Source organism: Amphiura filiformis, chromosome 1 (assembly GCF_039555335.1).
Source record: "Amphiura filiformis chromosome 1, Afil_fr2py, whole genome shotgun sequence".
Classification (NCBI taxonomy): Eukaryota; Metazoa; Echinodermata; class Ophiuroidea; order Amphilepidida; family Amphiuridae; genus Amphiura; species Amphiura filiformis.
In genome coordinates, this window is record NC_092628.1 from 97,134,873 (window position 1) to 97,154,646 (window position 19,774).

At 35.0% G+C, this 19,774-nt stretch overlaps 1 protein-coding gene across 1 annotated transcript; it reads left to right on the forward strand.

Moving 5' to 3' along the window:
* The first annotated feature begins 738 nt into the window (after positions 1-738).
* LOC140159162 (glycolipid transfer protein-like) lies at positions 739-19,252 on the forward strand. The gene is made up of 6 exons (XM_072182533.1): positions 739-811; positions 5,427-5,938; positions 15,049-15,107; positions 16,279-16,409; positions 17,169-17,310; positions 18,038-19,252. The coding sequence occupies exons 2-6, from the start codon at positions 5,827-5,829 to the stop codon at positions 18,203-18,205; spliced, it is 612 nt and encodes a 203-aa protein (XP_072038634.1). The 5' UTR covers positions 739-811; positions 5,427-5,826; the 3' UTR covers positions 18,206-19,252.
* Positions 19,253-19,774: the final 522 nt, after the last annotated feature.

Here is a 19,774-nt window from a genome sequence, read left to right on the forward strand (position 1 = left end):
CCATAGTTTTGACTAATTCGGCAGTTTTTTGATGATTTCTTCGGAAATACACCGATCATTGGAACGCCAAATTTCAATATGTTTGTGAGAAAAATATGAGTATCATTATAATTATATTGTTGTATAATGAATGGATGAAATAAATTGATCAGCATTCAATTGAGGTAAAGTGGGGGATGAGATTTTCAATCAGGTTACCCACCTTTAAATCTTTGTATTTTATAGGTCTATAACCTTATCATTTCTTAGGGTGCCGGGACAAAAAAACGGTTCTGAAAGCGAAGTGCACCTCATTTTTTCTAAGAGTGTTAGTTGGGTTTGATCATGGATAGGCCTACCATGGTCTGAGGCAGGCCTAGTCTGAGGGAAAATAAAATTGGTTAAAAATTTTGTTACAGCGCCCTCTAGTGTTGCAATATTTTTTACTCCCGTGAATTTGTAGCCCAATTGGGCGGCTTTTCACCCTTCTTCTTCTTCCGAAATAGTGTCAACTTCATTGATTCATTGATGAAGGCTCAGACACGGAGAATATTCAATATTCCTTCTTCATTCCTGCCCCGTATAAACTAATTGTTTTAAAAATTAAGCAACCTTTTGGGCGACTTTTTGATATTTGCTTCCTCAATTGGGCGATTTTCACATCTCATAGAAACCAATGATTAAGAGAAAATTTGGGCGACTTTTTAATAGGGTGGGCTGAAAATATGTGGCAACTCTCTATTTATTTATCGGCCGATTTCCTGATTCATCAGAGTCTGATGATTGAGTGAATGAATGAATATTTTGTTTCAATATTTCTGCCTGGGTCGATGTGAGTATATAAATGTTACCTAGTTAAACGTATTTAAAGCCATCACAGTGAGACAGTCGATAGAAAAGTTGGTTCAGACTTCATTCAATCAAGTTTAATATTCCGGGGTCATGTATGCCGGTACATGGAAATGATGGTTGCTGCCGAATTCGGCATAAAAACAGTCCACTGAACCACTATCTATACCATGCATACGTCGAACAACTGAATACAAGCACAACGTATGGACCAATATATTTTTGTAAACATTTTAGGCCTATAACAAAATGTATATTTCGTACAAATTGTACAACTATAGTTTCTACCCTATGTATGATTATGACTAGTAGTAGTATAAACATGATAAAAGTTACAGGTGTTATCAAAGTGTCCGCAAAAAACTGGTCTTCGCAAGTATGCTGAAAACTAAGGATATTCACGCAGGTACAGGCCAAAATTCTTACCTCGATCGTAAAATCCAGCCGATGCATGTCATAAATAATTCATTATTCCATTGTGTAAATGACAGTGATTGTGTCCATATTGCACCTGCGATCTCGCGCGAGAGCAGTTGTCAAGCTGAATTTATACTCGATCGCTGGATCACCACGTGAAATCGCCTCTCAAAAACCTCTAAGAGGTTGTTGTATCAAGCACGCTGACTGGTTAAAGCAATTATCAAAGTAGTTTTGTAAACCAATCAGGTTAGACGTACTTTACTGGCGAGTCACATTAATTAATACCGTAAAAGGCCGTCGCATTCATTGATTGGCTTACGATTTCAAAGAATGGCTTTTGCAACCAATCACAATACGGGTTATATGATGCCCGTCGGAAATTTTGCATACGTCCACGATGACATCATGCCCCAGTGCCACGAGGCTGGCTTTTCTGCGAGTGGTATAAAGTCAGTTTCACACCTGTGATTTAATGGAGCACATCCACAGCGCATTTGACAGATAAAAATGAAATGGGCAATTCTGAGCAGCGGATTCCATGAAATGGACGATTATGTAAGTTATTCTACAGGATCGGTAATAATTAACAGCTGGTCTGCTGTATTTGAAGTGCATATTGAAGTTTGTAAGTTTGTGACTTCGTATGTTATGTGCAATTGATATTATAGGAAGCTTAAATTGGCAGGCTCTCATGCAATGTATCCATCTCTTCCGAACATATATGGACGTTCAGGGCAAGGACTTGCCCACACAGGGTATACACTAAATCCGCCTGTGTAGCGGTTTCCGGCAAAAGTTTATCACACCTATAGTCCCAACTTTGCATACAAATTGTGCAAAATCGGTGCAATATTAACAGCTTTAGTGTTGTTGAAAATCGTGTTTTACTAGAACTTACTTGTGAAGTTGTGAATGTGATCTCTACTAAGAAAAATTTGAGTGATATGATGGAAGGTTACGATGATTAGTGCATGAACCATACCGATGGCATGTTGCCTCAGGGGATCGACGCTAAGTCAGGTACCGTGTGAGCAAACTCAAGATAGCGCAAATAGCGCGAGCGTACACAAAAGAACCTTCGCGCTTAAGATAAGCGATGTTGCCAGGTCTGTACGCTGTGCCGGCATCAGCTGAATTCGAGTATGCTTAGAGGGCACAGGCATGGAAAATTCCAATCTGTGTATTAATAATCTAAGGCATGAACACACCAGGTCAAAACGCAGTTAGCAGTCGGACGTATAAGGGGGCTGGCATTTTCTTCGGAAGGGGGGGTCATAGAATTTTCAGACCAAAAAAAGGGGGGGGTATAATTTTTAACACCCAAAATAAGGGGGGTTATAGAATTATTAAGTGCTGGTGACTTAAAATGTTCGTGCGCTGCGCGCGCATACTTTAACTTCACAGTCGAAATGTGCGTACAATCTGTGCAAAATTTTTACACGCTCCGCGCCCCTTCTTTACACTTACAATAAAAATTTTACCGTGCTCCACACACTTTCAAGTTTTGACGCGCTCCGCGCCTTAGTTCCGGCAATGAATAATTTTTGTTGAGTCTGTGTAGTTGGAAGGGGGGTCATAAAATTTTTCGACCCAGCGATAGGGGGTCGTAAAATTTTTTGCCCGCGATAGGGGGTCATAAAAAAATTGACTCGGTCACCGACATATTTGTGACCCCCCCCTTCCGAAGAAAATGCCAGCCCCCTAAAATACAGGAAAATCTGGCCTTTTTATAAAATGTTGTGTCATTTTCAGACATTAATTGTTTAATATGCAGAATTTTGTTCAGATTAAGATATCAATTTCAAATATATACCCATAAGGCCCTTCACACTTGATTATTAGTTTCCTGTTAAAGATTTTGAAAAAGGGATGAGGTGACTTTTAATTATTAATTATCTTTTATTTTCTTTATTTAGTTTGAACTATTACAAGCAACTATTTTGAGATTTTCAAATTTGGACGCGGGCGGTAAACAGGAAACTAATAATTAAAAGGGCATTTCGTGATCCACAGCCTCATCCACCCACTTTTCTCAAAAAAGTTGAGATTTTTATATCACTGGAAACCTCTGGCTACATAATGTTTATGTACAAAATATTTCTTGCAGATTAATTAGTTTTGCAAAGACAATTGTGAAATTTGAATTTCGTTCTGGTGCACCAGAACGAAATTACAACGCATTGTATATGGAGCAGTGTAATACACTTAATCATGTATAACTCGCGAACGCAAAATCGGAATCAACTGAAATTTTGGGAATAGCTTTTTTTCGTGGATGAAATTTAAATAGAGGATGCTAGGATCACAAAATACTCCTTTAAGTGCGTGTCCAAAGTCACCCCACTGGGACTCCAAAGTCACGCCACTTTACTTAGAAGTAACTTGACTTATGGCCTAAAACGTGACCCCTATTTTGCACGTAAAGTCTATGGAAAAGAAAGCTATTTTGTGTTTACTGCAGACTGAAGCTGCATTTCACTTAGTAAAAATTTAAGGGTGATCTTTTCCTTTAGACCACCCTCGCTATATGGACTAAATTTATTACTTTTGCATCAAGGTTTACTCTTTATCAAGGTTAAACAGTTGCCAAACACTTTGAAACCCAAGGTTTAATGTATTGGAAGGAGGGCAGGGCACCTTATATAAATGAGGGAAATCATTTTTCAAGGTTAAAACAACTTATTGAAAACAAGTGAAAACGGCTATTCTGCTAGGAAGATTTGTCTCGAAAAAACAATTTAAAGAAAAATACATTATGTTTTTAGAGAAATTCGCCATCTTGAATAAATGCAAAATTGCTTGTTGCAGTAAAATACAAGGCATTAGCCAGAGGGGTGTCCAGGTGTCATTTGCATTGGACGCCCTGTTTTCAATTTGGACACCTTGAAATTCTGATTTTTATAATGGAGTGAATAGGAAGTGTCAAGTGGACACCCTGATTTTGAAGAATAAGGTATTTTTGACCATTTTTGACACCCTAAAGACACCCCTCTGGCTAATGCCTTGCTGTCAAACGCACCTGAACTTGCTTGATACACGAGCGTATATCACCGTCAAAATGAGCGTACATCAAGCGCTTGTGCTACATGCGAAAGTTTTGGAGTTTGCATCACCGGTTTTCCATTCAGCTCTTTTTTACGTCAAAAATTGCGATAAAAACATGAATTTTGGAACATAATAAAGCTTGTTCGACAAAATAAAAGGTATGTTTGTGTAGTTAAGAACATGTTTAACCTTGATGTGAAAATAAAGTAAGTAATGGAGATACGCATCCTGCACAAGAACAAATAAACACAATGGGGAACGATTGCCCGCTACAAGAGGAAACTGAATATATTTTTATAATCTGAACAGTTTACCAACCCAAAGTGTTACAATTAAACATGACAACAAATAAACACAAATCCTGACCGGCACACAACCCAACTTGAAAAAAAAAAGAATGTGCAGGCATGGGAATCGAACCCACGACCTTCCGATCTGTAGACGGACGCCTTATCCATTAGGCTACCAGCTCCCACTGATAAACGGTGGTTAAAACTGGGTCTAATGTTAGCAATCATGGTATACAATACACACAAAGAAATATTTACATTTGAAACAAGCTTAAATGATTACTGTGGTATTTCATGTTATGTTATGTATTTTGACCTCAATTTTATTTTGTTTTTCTTAATTATATATTCATGTGCAGGATGAGTGGGCACTTATGTGTTTGGTCTTAAGCCCATTCACTCATCCTGAATTACTTGCTTATTGTAATTTATTAAAAGTGTAAACATTTGATCCAATAGTGTTCAAATAATAGGAGTGGAAGGATATGTACAGTCCCGCACTGTCTAGAGACAAAAGGTTATTGTATGTGATTGGTGTAATATACAATATATGCAAAATAAATGTCAACATTCTCCATAATTATGACATCACAATGATGTCATAATGTGAGTTTGCTCTTGCCAAATGGGAAATATCCAAGACATATACTAAGTATTTATGTAGGCAGAATCAGAAAATATAGCCAAAAATTACTGGAAAGTTTCATTTATTTACTTGCTTGGAAAGGAAATTATGCATAACCAAAACACAAATTTATTTTGAGAATCGACCAATTTATTTACTAGGATCTATCCCAGAAAAGTTAATTTTTCTTTTCATTTAAACTACTTCTTTCTTTTCAGATATAATGGTGAAATTCAAGTACTCCAGCTGATGCATGCAAACACTAAAATGAACCACACCCTGCTAGTCAAACATCTACACCCACCCTCCCACCCATCCATCCATCCCATCAAGTCTCCTCCATACCTGGACTTTGCCAAAGTCAATAAATCACATCCTTGCAATAGGTGATTCCCATGTTCTAACAACATTAATGTCATCCATCATGATATCGTAATGAAACACCAATACTTAATTATGAAATAGAATTAAAGTGAACAGTCAGACGGACTGATAGCGAGATTGATCACGAACCTGCTTGACTCGGTGGTGTACGAGCGATACAACAAGGACAGTTTACCTCCTACCAGGCTTTCAATTGAATGTTGAGACGTAAACCATCAGGACTCTGCAATCATCATGTCTTTCTATGCTAATAGGAAGTACAAGTTTCTGGAGGTGCCGGATAATGGCGAGATAGAAACAGAAGCATTTTTACTAGCCAGTCAAGACAGTGTAATAAATCTTTTAGGTGAGTGCACTCTTGTTCACACTTATTTTGGTTTCAAATTCATATGTTGATAGTTTTTGCTAGGTGGTGGCGGATGCGATATCGCCATTTTTGACGTCCCCATTGGATTAAGGGGGTACTACACCCCTAGCCAACTTTTTGCTTATTTTTGCGTTTTTTCTCAAAAATTATAGCGCATTGGTGACAAGTAAGATATGTATATTATAGGGCAAGGACTACAACTACTGCACTGAAGATTCAGCAACTCCAGGTAAGTAGTTATTGATTTATTGACCAAATATTGGTTTTCCCTCATTTTTGACTGTAACTCCACAACTGTTGTCTGTGCTGAAATAAAATTTCCAGTGTGGCAGTTGTAGTCCTTGCCCCTATAATATACATATCTTACTTGTCACCAATGCTCTATCATTTTGAGAAAAATGCAAAAATAGGCACAAAATTGGGCAGGGTGTAGTACCCCTTAACACGTAATCATGAAATCTTCACAAACAATTCTAAATTTGTTATGTGGTGTCAAAGCATAATTATTTTACTCTAAAACCGTTGGGGTACGACAAAGTACCCCACTGTAAGTATGTTGTTTTTCAATTTATTAACTGCTAGCCGTCTATTTTGAATGGGGCTGTCAGCCTTGTATTTTCGCCAGCCTCGAACGTCACGTGTTGCGTGTCCTTTTTGCAAATATTTTTCAAGTTGGCTTTGCCCCCAAAATTGTCACCTAAAATGGATACGGTACATATGTTGCACATTACCTGCTAGTGTTTATTTTAGAGGTATTTTTTCTCAGTATCTGTTATTATGTATTTATACTTGTATCATGTATAAAGTAAATCCTTCTTAGCTAAATTGATGAAAGTATATTATGGCATGTGTCAATATTTGGTAATCTGCTCCAAGGCATTTTTGAAAATGGAGTTACTATTATAATTACCTTGTAGGAACATTAATACTGAAAACACCAAAGGTCTAGCATAGTTGGTTCTAAAGTTATGAGGTTTTGTGGGGTATTTTCTTATGTATTTTATTGTTTTTTACTCCACATTTTTGCCTTTATCTCAGTTTCAATTTTGTCAGAATTGTCAAAGAAAAATGTCAGTGCAGATTCAGTGAATTTGATATTTATGTGCACTCAAAATGTGTTCATTGATATTAAAGATTATAGTGCTCAACACTTGTTTGCCCATGTATTTGCACCAACCACTTGATGTAGTTAATCATTGATTGGGTATCAATTAGTCACATATGTACATGCTGCATGTGTGATGTGTATAATTATTTTAATTATGATGAGTACATGTACTGCAGTAGCTAGATAGCCATAGACCATTATGGTCTATGCTATAGCTACCAATAAATGAAAAAGATGTGATATTATACTGGCATGAAATTGACAAAAATGCAAACCAGAAGACTGCAAATTCAGCAAGGATCAGAGAATTGGTTCTCTCAATGATTCTCAAACTTAGATTGGGAGAGCCAAAATTGATTCTCTAAGATTATCAGGCCTCAAAATAAGAAAAAAATCCAAGGGTCCTCCGGACCATTGCCTTTGAAATTTCAAGGGTCCTCAACATTTTCAAAAGTCTGACCCTAGACCCTTGCCTTTGAAATTTGAAAACCGGGTTGAAAATAGGCATGGGAACATTAAGCGGATGTACCGTTAAACGCATACGCATGATCCGTTAAGCGTTTAGCAATTGTGTCAAACGTGTAACACGCAAGTCATTTTCAACCTTCAATTTTCCATTCTTCAATGCTTATCAACAATTTACATGAAACTTGGCTCAAAACATTCGTTATTTAACACTAATACGTCGAAATAATGCATAGTTTCTGACATGTTTGGGCCGTTGACTTCTCGAAATTTTACCAAATGTACGGCGCCATTGGTACTAACATATTCTATTAGAAACTCCGGTTTTGTGAGGTGCACCGCACCTATCGTATATTCATGAAATCTTGCCGCCAGATGGGGCTGGATCAATGCATGTTAATACGTTAAACGCACCCATCACCGATGCGTTAAATGTGCAGGAAAATAAACGGAATAACCCATCCCTAGTTGAAAACTTGATGTGAAACTAAAATGAAAGTGTTCTCAGGGAGCTGGATGTATTATGTCATGTATGTGAACCAGATTTTCCAGTGGAACAACAAAACTAGGATTTTCTGCTTTTTGCTTGGTTCAATTTTTACGGGTCACACTGACCTGTACCGTAGGAAATTTGCGGGTCTGCGCCTACTATCACAGGTATTTGATGCGAGGACCGCCTTATTTCGAATGCTGAAGATTATGCCTACATTTTGTATTCCACACGCAGGAAAAGTGTATTTGATTCAACGGTCAAATTTTGATTTGGTTATTCTATGCCAAATATTAAAAAATATTAGTAACAACTGACTACATGTAATGAGATAAAATGAAAGAAAACTTGCTTACTATCCAGCTGCTTAAAGGATTTAAAATTATATTATGACTTTAATTCATATTTGCTCTGTTGTCCTAAAAATACAATGTATGAATCCAATTCTAAAGGGGTGAGTTGGAACATGTATAAACATTACAAATATGCCAAAAAATGAAGTTTGAAAAAAAAAATGACCAAACTCATTTTGAAAATTTTGTACATTATGGCTTTAAGTCTCGCTTGATGAGTTAGTGAGATTGAGAATCTTATCTATTTTGATTTTAAAAACATATTAAAACTAGTTCCACAAAATTGCACAAACAGTATCAACCTAAAACGCACCCTGGTCACTACAGGTCATTTCAAGGGGTTGTTTATTATCAATTTACTATATAAAAGTTGAACTTTTAAAAACCAGACATTCTCCAATTAGCAGCAAAGCAATCTTGCATATCTCAGGGTAGGCCTATACAAAATGTAGCAAACACACCTGAAGACAAATGTCTCAGCGATTGCAAGTCAATGCTGAAGTCAGTTTCCTGTGATTCACATTGGAGTGTGCTATTCTAGGTGAAATACATACACCCTCTATGGAAAACATGACCTTACTCACCCATACAAGGGGTGCAGTGTAGATTTCAATGGAGCACAGATCCTGGGTTCCAGGGTCTGTGAATGGAGTCATCTTTTCAGGTATTCCCCATTTGATTTTCACACTCCCTGTGTGGAAGATTAAGGTTATGTCTTCCATAGGGGGTGTATTTCAACTGGAATAGCCCATTTTTACCCAGGGGCCATTCAAGTATACAACCTCAAAAAAGTTCTTAATTCGAACGCTGCTAGTGTATACAATTTATTTTCATACAAACCAATTGTTTTCATTTTAAATTTATGTTTTGATGAATCGCAAAACATACCAGTAATTAATAATGATAAAATTGGATGCTTTATGCCCAATATTTATTGGTCTTGCTGTTAGTTTTTTTTGGCTCGACTACAATTGGTCAAATGTTTTAAAATTCATAGCTCGACCAATAAATATGGGCTCAGTCAATCCAATTTTATATCCTGCTTTTAAAACAGCCTACTGGCAAACTATCCCTAAACAAGCCTATGTTACAACAAAGTTTGCCCCAAAACAACATTTTTGAACTGAAATGTTAAGAATATTACAAAAAAAAATCAATAATTAGCAAAAAACCTATTACAAGTTTACCAATTTAAGACAGGCCAGGGTATATATATTTTTACAGAATATTTTTCCCATACCTTTATTTTGTAGTGTTATGTGTATATCTTAGTTGAATCATCTATTGTAGTTGAAATATATTGATTTTAAAAAGATTTGAAATAAAAACACTGAAAAGGCATTTTTGTATTATACACATAATTTTATAGCGAGTTTCATGACTATTTTAAATGTCAGGATAATCTGTATGCATGACACATACAGCATGATATGAGATTTTTATTGGCAATAAAATGGTAGTGAAACACCTAAGCAAGCATCCTATAGGTCTATATCTGATATCACATATCAGCTGATGGGATATACCTTCCACTGCCATGCAGAAAACAACGGCTGTAGTTACCAATTGCAGGTGTTATCTGAGAAGATCTTTGTTGGATATGTACATTAAAAAAATATTACTCAGGAATTAAAGTATGCATATGGTCATTTTCACAGTAAAGGGTGTAACTTTTGATTTTTTGGGTCAAAATTTCAAACCACTTAAATATGTTTCTGTTTACTGAAATCATGCATAGAAGCAACTTAAATTCCAGTAAAATAATGTTTCAAGGCTTAAACCTTTTGATTTCTAATAAAAAATTTGACATTTCCATAACATTTTGGTTAAAATCTAAGAAAAAATGCATTTTACATAACCTCAGAAAATTATGACATGAAAGCTGGAATACATGTGAAAGCCCATTCCAAAGTAAGTCAACAAATATAAGTTAAATTTTATACCATGTTTTGCTATGTTTGTAATTGCAGTTTTGAAATTTTTTAACATCAAGTGTCATTTACAATGGAAATTTCCAAACCTTAAACATATTTTTTAAGTTTTAATTGGGTTCCTAAAATAATTTGAATGTCTAACTTCATGTACAAATACTACTTGATGAAAGGAACCTCCCAGCCAAGTTTCATAGAAATTGGAGTTATTTTTTAGAATTGGCAATTCAAGCAATTTGTGTTTCGGAGGCTTCAGTTAACAACACAGGTGATCATAAAAGTAAAATATTTGGCTAACCACTACAAGTTGACATAAAAAAAAAATGTTTTTTGCATGTGAAGCCTCCGAAACAGGCTTTTTTGGATATCAGTATATTTTTCAAACATTAGCCATAATGTCAATTTTTTTTTAAATTTATGACATTCTGCACATATCAAGTAATAATTACAATGCAGATATCAGTATGAAACACACCAATTTAGATATGCATAGATGATAATTAATCTTATTGTTGTTTCGGAGGCTTCATTTGTTTCGGAGGCTTCAATTGTTAACGGAAAGTTTGTATTGGGTCCCATTTTCAAACGGTGATATATATCTCCACGATTTAAAAACATGTGACTTGAGGATCTACTTTGCTACATTTTGATAAATAGATTGGATGAGCTCTTTTATTTATATTTGCACAAGCTTGCTGAACAGTTTGTTTCGGAGGCTTCAAAAAGTTAACGGAAAAACGGCTCTTTGAAGTCAAGATTTTATAAAAATTTTAAAAGCTTGCAAATCGACTAATTTTTGTTACCCATTTCAAGTTAAGATAACAACTGTTATGAATCAAGAAGAAGTGAAGAAATAACCAAGAATTATGAACTAAAGCTACACCCACAAAGTTTGTTAACAATTGTTAACGGAAAATGAAGCCTCCGAAACGACAAATATCGAAGTCCGGTTCTCAAAAATACAGGGCTGTTCACAATTAAATCTAATGTGGCAGTGTTTACTGAACATATGACTGTACTTTCAGGATAAGAAAAATTATCCATGAACTAACTGAAGAAAACACAGGGTTTTACAAAAATGTTACTGTTTTTTATAGTTTTTCAAAATGGCAATATTAAGTACATTTAAGCCTGCTAAAACTGAACGCAGTAACACCCAAAGCTGATTATGCTACCCAAGGTAGCTGCTAACTAGATGACTTATGTGGCCAAAAATCATGGAATTCTGTGGCTTTATTAGAACACTACGGATTAAAATGTTAAAAATCCAAAGTTACACCCTTTACCGTGAAAATGACCATATATGTAAAATTATAAATCAGTAAAGGCAATAAAATCATAATAGTGTGGCAGACTAAGCCAGTTTGCATTTAAAGCCATATTGTAACATTTCTATAAAATAGATTAGTATTTCTTTTCCATTTATGTTAGCTTTTACTGTCAGATATGTTCCTTTTAATTTTGAGACAAACAAGTGAGGTAAAGCAACGAAAATTTGAATTTACTTCTAGCGCCAATGTGTGTTATCTCCTGCGGTTGTAATACGATACTACCCTTTGATGTTTGTGTCCCTCACGCCGTGTACGTAGGCCTATTGTGTTATGAACATCGCAAATGTGTTTGACGTATACAATATTTCCATTGTAATAATAAACCGTCTTATTAAGCGTGCCTGTAGCAGGAATACTACCGCATTTCTATAATAATACTCAGTTAAGGGATGGGGTATAAACATTTGGACAGTATTTTTTGTGGGAGATGAGAGCACACCAGAGATATCGAATTGCTTTCTGAATACGAAAAATGTATCGAGTAATTTTGATTTTTTGAAATTTGCAATGTAATACACATTTTATGGCAAATAATTAGAAATTGATATTTTTGGTATTTAACAGTCCTTGAAGTAAATTTTATAAATCTGATGATATGTACTTTTAAAAGTGTATGTAACTGGGAAGAAAAGCCGACGATCAATTGAAAATTTTGACCTTTCGTATTGAAGATGGATTTTTTCCCCAAACACCCCAAAAATTAGGTCTTTTTGTCTTCAAAAAAAATCTTCAATATGAAAGGTCAAAATTTTCAATTGATCGTTGGCTTTTCCTCCCAGCTACATACACTTTAAGTACATATCATTAGATTTTTAAAGTTTACTTTGAGGACTGTTATATATCAAAAATTTAAAAAATATCAAATATGAATAATTTGTCATAAAATTTGTATTATATCGCGAATTTCAAAAAATCAAAATTATTTGATATCAGAAGGGCTTTCTTCGTATTCAGAATGCAGTTCGATATGTCTGATGTGCTCTCATGTTCCACAAAAAATACTGTCGAAATGCTCATTCCACATCCCTTAAGTTGCCGACGCAATATTGCGCTGAGAACTTTAATCTTAAGGGCTCTGTAACCCACCTTTGTGTGCAGTATTTTTTTGTGGGACCTGCGAGCACATCAGACACACCAAATATACATTCTGAATATGAGAAATGTCCTTCTGATATCGAATAATTTAGATTTTTGAAATTTGTGATATAATACAAATTTATTGCAAATTATTAAAAACAGTCCTCAAAGTAAACTTTATAATTTATATTACCGTATTCGTTCCAATAACCGCCCATGCCCCAATAAGCGCCCACCCAGCGACTTTGCAACAAACACAATATGAAATTATTAACCGCCCATCCAATGTTGTCAAAATTCTTCCAGTAAGCTTACCTGTCGAGTGAATTTACATGCATCAAAAGTATCCAAAATGTGCACCAAAATTAAATTATGACGCTATTTCATTGTGGGCAGACGTATAGATATTAAAAATACTTCACAATAACCGGACCTGCAAATGCCTTTAAAAGGCCAAGTTTGAGGATTTTCTAACTCAAAATCGTATTTTCCGGCGGCGGCCATCTTTGTTAGTGCGCCCTCAAAAACATTGTCAATATAATATTAATAATTATATATACACACTTTGTGAGGGCACACTAACTGTGAGTAACTAAATACTTTCAGACGGTGATTGATGACTAAAAACAAGGTAAAAAATAAGCGCCCACCCAAAATGACTTTGTTAAGCGCCCTGGGCGCTTATTGGAATGAATAGGGTACTTCAGAAATAAATCAATTTGGAATGTCAAATTTCAGGATGGTATGATACCAAAATCTCATCAACAATGAGTAAATGGGGGGGGGGATGAGGCTGTCAATAGGGTCACAGGCCTTTAAATACAGAAAAATACCCACAAATATTGTGCTTTAAAATTTTAGTTGAAAACAAAATTTCACTACTAAGGTTAGGGGAACAACTAAATGTTTAGATTATTTTGTATTAAATTTTGGTTTGTAAAAGCATTTGCATCCATCGGTTGTGAGTGATCAGCAAAATTATAGCTGGTAAACTAATACCCCATTGGCTTTGTTAATTTGCCAGCGAAGTGTTACGTGTAATCCGATTATCACTATGTCAACTGGATCATGCTTTTGAGTTCTGCACCACGATCAAAATGATCGCAACACAAAGTCTATGGCATGTAGTACCAATTCCAAAAGGTGCATGATCCAGTTACCAAGGAGTTATGTAACCATTTCGCTGGCGAATATACAAAGCAGCCAAATGAAATGTTAAATTTAGTTCTCATGTGACTAACGAATTCATTGTGGATCCTTCATAGGACTTTAAAGTTGTGCAACAGTGTACATAATGTATGTAGTAAAGTGTGTATTAGATATCCATAGTTGGATAAGCATGAGCAGGAAATGATTACCATGCAGACTTAGTAAATTCCAGACTAGCTTACAAACAATTCCATTGTATGGTTGGCATGACAGTATGTGTGTTTACCAAAATTGTAATTTAGAGTGCTCCAAAATCAGAACCAGTGATATTGCTAATTATTTTCTTTTGCCAAGTGAAACATATCTAAATCCTAGTCCTTTAAAAGTCAAATTTTAATATCTCTGTAATATGGAGGAAGATGGGCCAAAAACATGCAATTGCGCATGTTTTCTTACAATTGGAGTCACAAAATTCAAAGACAAGTTTGGTACGAGTCTAAGCATGCAAAGTTAGCTCATACTTTTAATATATTCTATTATGTTTGATAAGTGGAAATTAGTTGTTACATGATAAAGATTAGAAAATATGTTTTCCACACAAATTAAAAAACTTACTGTGAAATTAGTACAAGTCTTTGGGTTTGATTGTCAATGGATATGAAAATGCCATAAAAATGCATCTTTTTGGCCCATTTTTGCAAAAATTGACCAAATATTAAAAATTTGACTTTCATTGCCAGTTAGAACTAACTAACAGATTTCGTTTAGCTCTGTTTCATTTGGCAAAACAGAATTATTATTGAATCCCCAATTATAGAATCAAAAAATGTATTTTGCTTTTTGAAAAACCATACACACATACCCAAACCAACACTTACATACAATCATACATGTACACATACGTAAAATGCAATAATTTAGTAATTATTTAGACACATGTTTCAAACATTTATGGGTATTTAACATGTACATTGTACAAACATATTTGTTTTCTGTTGATTCCTGTGATGCTTGTCTTGTTTGTCCATATCTTTAAATAAGCACTGACGACTTTACACTGGGTTGGCAGTGGATGGTCACATTTGACAAGCATTTGCTTGCTTTTATAATGTTGTCTAACATCATGTTCATTTCTATAAAATTGAATATTTTTCTTATTTACATACATTTCTGTTTAATTTTCAGATATTTTAGGACCTAAAGCATTTGCATTTGTGAAGGCAGATGTCAATGGCAATATAAGCGTAAGTTGGTTCTCATATTAAATATTACATTTTGCAGTAGACTAATAAAAAATGAAATTCAATGTAGATATATTGACTAAATTGATTTCTTAATTGGTACATATTTCTGTATGTCTGGCTATTATTGTAATTTGTTTATTAATAATTTCCATGATTGGAACTTGTACTTCTGTCAAGTTCACATCAATATTCTTCTCTACCTACCGGAAGTCAGTTTCACCAAAATTATCTTTTCATTGCGTATCCTGGAGCAACCTGTAAGGTATGTTGCTCAGGAAAGTGTACGGTATGGCTCCGATGATCTTGTGTCTGGGCTGCTGATGGATACGCTGTTAGAACCTGCATATGGTATTGAGGGAAGGAATTTTGGTCAAATTGACTTCTGGCAGACAAACCAAAATTTAACCTAATTAGTAAGATGATGTGTGCAAGTCACATTGTACTCCCAATTTCTGCAAAATACAGCACTTAGAATTATTTTTGATTTAAAAATGTTAATACTGTTTTGTCAAATAAAACATAGCTAATCCATTTAATTGGAACTAAATGGCAATAAAATGCCAAATTTTAATATTTAAGGGGCAAAAACATAGCACAAATGAGAAGCATTTAGAATCTTGAGTGTAGGCTATAAAGATATTACTCCTAATCATACTAGTTTATGAAAATTTTAATAATTGGTAATAAACATGATCAAAAACAATAGGAAATGTGTTGCTTAAAATTAAGCGCATAGACTGATGTTAGACTTTGAACAAGTCTTTTGTTGATTGTCACACCAAACAAAAACACTCTAAAATGCAAGTTTTGGTTATTATTTTTAAAAAGTTGCCAAATATTAATATTTGATTTTTATTGCCAGTTACGTTCATCTGTAAAGGATTAGATTTGAGCTGTTCTATTTTTCAAAATTGGATATTTTTTGATGTATGCATTTCTTACGCACACACCAAAATTCTAGCACAGCATCATTGCCTAGGGGCTGTTAAAGGGTAATTTGAAGTTTTTATTTCTATTGTTTTGAGATCTATAATTTTGAAATTGGAAAGTATATAACTGCTTGTTTTAAAAACTAGCACTACCCCTGCTCACTGGTATGGTTTTTTTTGTGTTGATTGAAAGTATCAAAATCTAGGCTGCTAATTTTAAGATTATTGATATTTTGTTCCAGAAATTAAAAGCAAGATATGATGAGAATCCAAGCAAATATAAAACCCTTACTGCCATAGTATTAGAAGAAATAGAACAGGGAACTACAAGGAGACCACACTCTGCCACAGATGCCTTATTATGGCTCACCAGGTATGTGTAATTATATCAACCACGCCACATAAAATCACATTCCTATCAGTCTGGCCCTCTGTTCATATGTCCATGTGGCTCTCTGTTACAACTGTATCTTAAGATCTGTTAGCCATGTGGTGGTGAAACATGGTGAATGGAAAGATACTCACCTGTTCAATGTAGGTGTAATATTTTTGTTGAAAATATGCAAATTCAAATATAGGTAATCTGTACAATTTATTATGCAAATATCTTTGGAAATATATACCAAACTGTGTGGACAAAATCAAGCAAGTTCTGTCAGGCACATGGTAATGAAAATTAATGGAATGAAGAATATCCATATGCTAAACATCTGCTATGGTTTTCAATAGATTTTCTAACATTTGTTTAATAAGACTGCTGTGTTTGTTGATACCATTTTACCAAACAGTAGAATAGTAGATCTCTATTACAATATTACAAATGTCATAAATTTCATGGGGGGGGGGGGGGGGGGAATTGTGTCAATTGAATGGTTTGAAAATTTGAAAACAAATACAAAGGAAAATATCCTTGTATTTAGTGGGGGATCCAGCTTCATTTTAGAAGGTCAGGTGCTTATTTGAGGGGGATCAAGCCCCATTTTCCTCCCCTAAATTTGGCATAAAGGCCACAGTGGTTGGATGGGTTTTTTATTCTGTGTGGAGGGAATTTATATTGACATTATTTCATTGTAATGTTTTTAACCATTACAAAATGTTATATTTTACCATTGTTCTGTTCTCTTGTGTGCAGGGGCCTTCATTACATGAGCCTTTTTATCTGCAATATGCTCCAAGATGAGAAGCAAGAAGAGAGTCTGAAGCACTGTATGCAAGATGCTTATAATAAATCATTGAAACCATACCATCCTTGGGTAGTCCACAAAGGTGTACAGGTAAATTAGATTGAAGACCTGGTGTCAATAGTGTCCTGATTGCGAACTTTAAGGTGGTTTTAACGGCTATGGTGTCATGCACAGATTTGCTTGAAAATGATACATGATGTGTAGATGGGGATGTGAAGCACAAACACAAGTTCCAGTTCTAAATTTTGTGTGCCAACTCGTATCGCGACTGGCAAAGTGTGGATTCATTACAGATTAACAATGGTTGGCTTATGTACAAAGGTATAGGCAGGCGGCGGATGACATGATCGAGCCGGCAACTCGTGAAACCGCCCGGCCGTATGGCATTTTCCATATACTCGGTTAGGTTTGTGGGGTTCATTATCGAACCCCAACGGTTTTAACTTGTATTTATATTATTTATCAACATAGGCCTATTTGTTTGTGATATTTCAAGCGTTTTAAAATTTCAAAATAATCCCATTCAATTACACGGTTGACGATGAAAATTTACTGAATTTAGGGAATGCACGTCATACACCACCTGGGTATAGGAAGAGTTGTTGAAATGTGTAAATCAACCACAATTTTGTACAGTGTATATTTGAACACCCAAAAATGACATCTTAATTCTAAATTAAGTTTTAAAAATTAAGAAAAAAACACATTCCGCATTCGTTTTTAAAAATCCCATGGGCTTTAAGACATAGCATTATTTTTTAAACCTTAACAGGAATTTACAAATAATAATATAATTGTTGACTAATTTAACTTTCAGATTGCATTTATGGCGATGCCATACCGGAGTCAGCTGATGCACAGCCTAAGCAATGGTGTGGACCAAGATATACTCAAACAAGATATCCAAGACTACCATGATCTACTCCAAGGACATGTAGACACCATCAAAGAATTCTATCAACAACGGCAATTAGAACGTATATGATGTTCAGTTTTGTATTGTATATTGTATTGTTCATTCCGTGTTGCCTCATGTTCGGTGGTGACAGCTGTACTTTTACACAGTTGTAGCCCAAGCATGTATGCATGACGCTCTACAGTATAAGGTTGGTGCACACTATTGGTGATGGTATTGGATACTGCAACCAGCAAAATGCGCATGTATGTCACTACCAAATTTGAGGTGAAATAAAGTGTAGATATTCCTATCTTCATGTAGAGGGCTGTTCCTCCATTCAGGATGTGTCAAACCAGCAGGCCTCAAATACAAACACATTTATATTCAAGAAGTATATAGCAAGTATAGAATTAGATATGGGAAGGTAGGTGCCATAAAGGTCTTATATGTAGAATATTATGGGTAGTTTATGCCATATTGGATTGTCACCTTCAGAGACCAACATGTATTGGCAAAGGCTGATTGGCATCTTGGAAAAGATATAAAATGTTACAAAAAGCTTGCAACACATGTATTGCTGGGGCAGAGTTCCACCTCCCCAGATGGCACTTCCCAATATATGTAGTATGTTCATGATTCATTTACCCAATTCTAAATGAATCATGGGGAAAGTGGAAGTCGGAATTTAATTTGCAGATGTTGCCAATTAATTTCAGACATTTTTTCATGAAGATGGGAATATTTGTATTCCGAATATAGCTAGATAGAATGTATTAATTTTTTTTATTTTTCAAATTGTTTTTCAAATTATAATGTATGTATGTGCTAATAATATCTTACAGTATTCCAGGTGTAATGATGAATTACTTGTAATTATATATAGATTAATATTTTGTATTTCCAAATCAGTCTTCATAGATAAACTAATATTTTTAATTATTTTTTAATTTGTGTGCCTTATGTAGTCCTTAAGCAGCTGTCTGCATTTAGAGCCTTCAAACTGTCACAGCAAAATTAGATGTAATATTAAAAGGGCATTTCGTGATCCACAGCCTCATCCACCCACTTTTCTCAAAAGAAATTGAGATTTTTATACCACGGGATACCTCTGGCTACATAATGTTTATGTACCAAATATTTGAAATTTGAATTTCGTTCTGGATTACCAGAACAAAATTACAACAGTGGACTATGGAGCAGCGTAATACACATAATCATGCATAACTTGCAAACGCTAAATCGGAATCAACTGAAATTTTGGGAATAAGTTTTTTTCATGGATATCTACTGAAAAATGTCATAAAAAGAGGATGCTAGGATCACGAAATACTCCTTTAAGGCACGGTACCCCTGTAGATACAGAAGGATTTGGTTCAGATGCAGGTATTTTATTCCTTACTTTGAGAATGAATGGTCAAAATTGTCAATATGTGACCGTACACCACGAATGAGCCGTAAATGTCCTCAATTGTATTCTGAGTTACAGTGTAAAATGGGCATGAAGGTCATATTCATAGGTATTTCAATTTGGTGCTACGTGTATCTCATTAAATGAGGTACACGTAGCACCAAATAGAGGTACCTATGAATACGACCAGCCTGCCCTCTTTGCACTGTAACTCAGAATACAATGAGGACATTTACGGCTCATTCGTG

What these genes read in the sequence shown, in the direction of transcription:
- LOC140159162 (XM_072182533.1), top strand. Translation starts at nt 5,827, where the DNA reads ATGTCTTTCTATGCTAATAGGAAGTACAAGTTTCTGGAGGTGCCGGAT. An exon ending in CAGTGTAATAAATCTTTTAG is followed by an intron (nt 5,939 to 15,048) that starts GTGAGTGCACTC and finishes TTTAATTTTCAG; the next exon opens with ATATTTTAGGACCTAAAGCA. An exon ending in TAGTCCACAAAGGTGTACAG is followed by an intron (nt 17,311 to 18,037) that starts GTAAATTAGATT and finishes TTTAACTTTCAG; the next exon opens with ATTGCATTTATGGCGATGCC.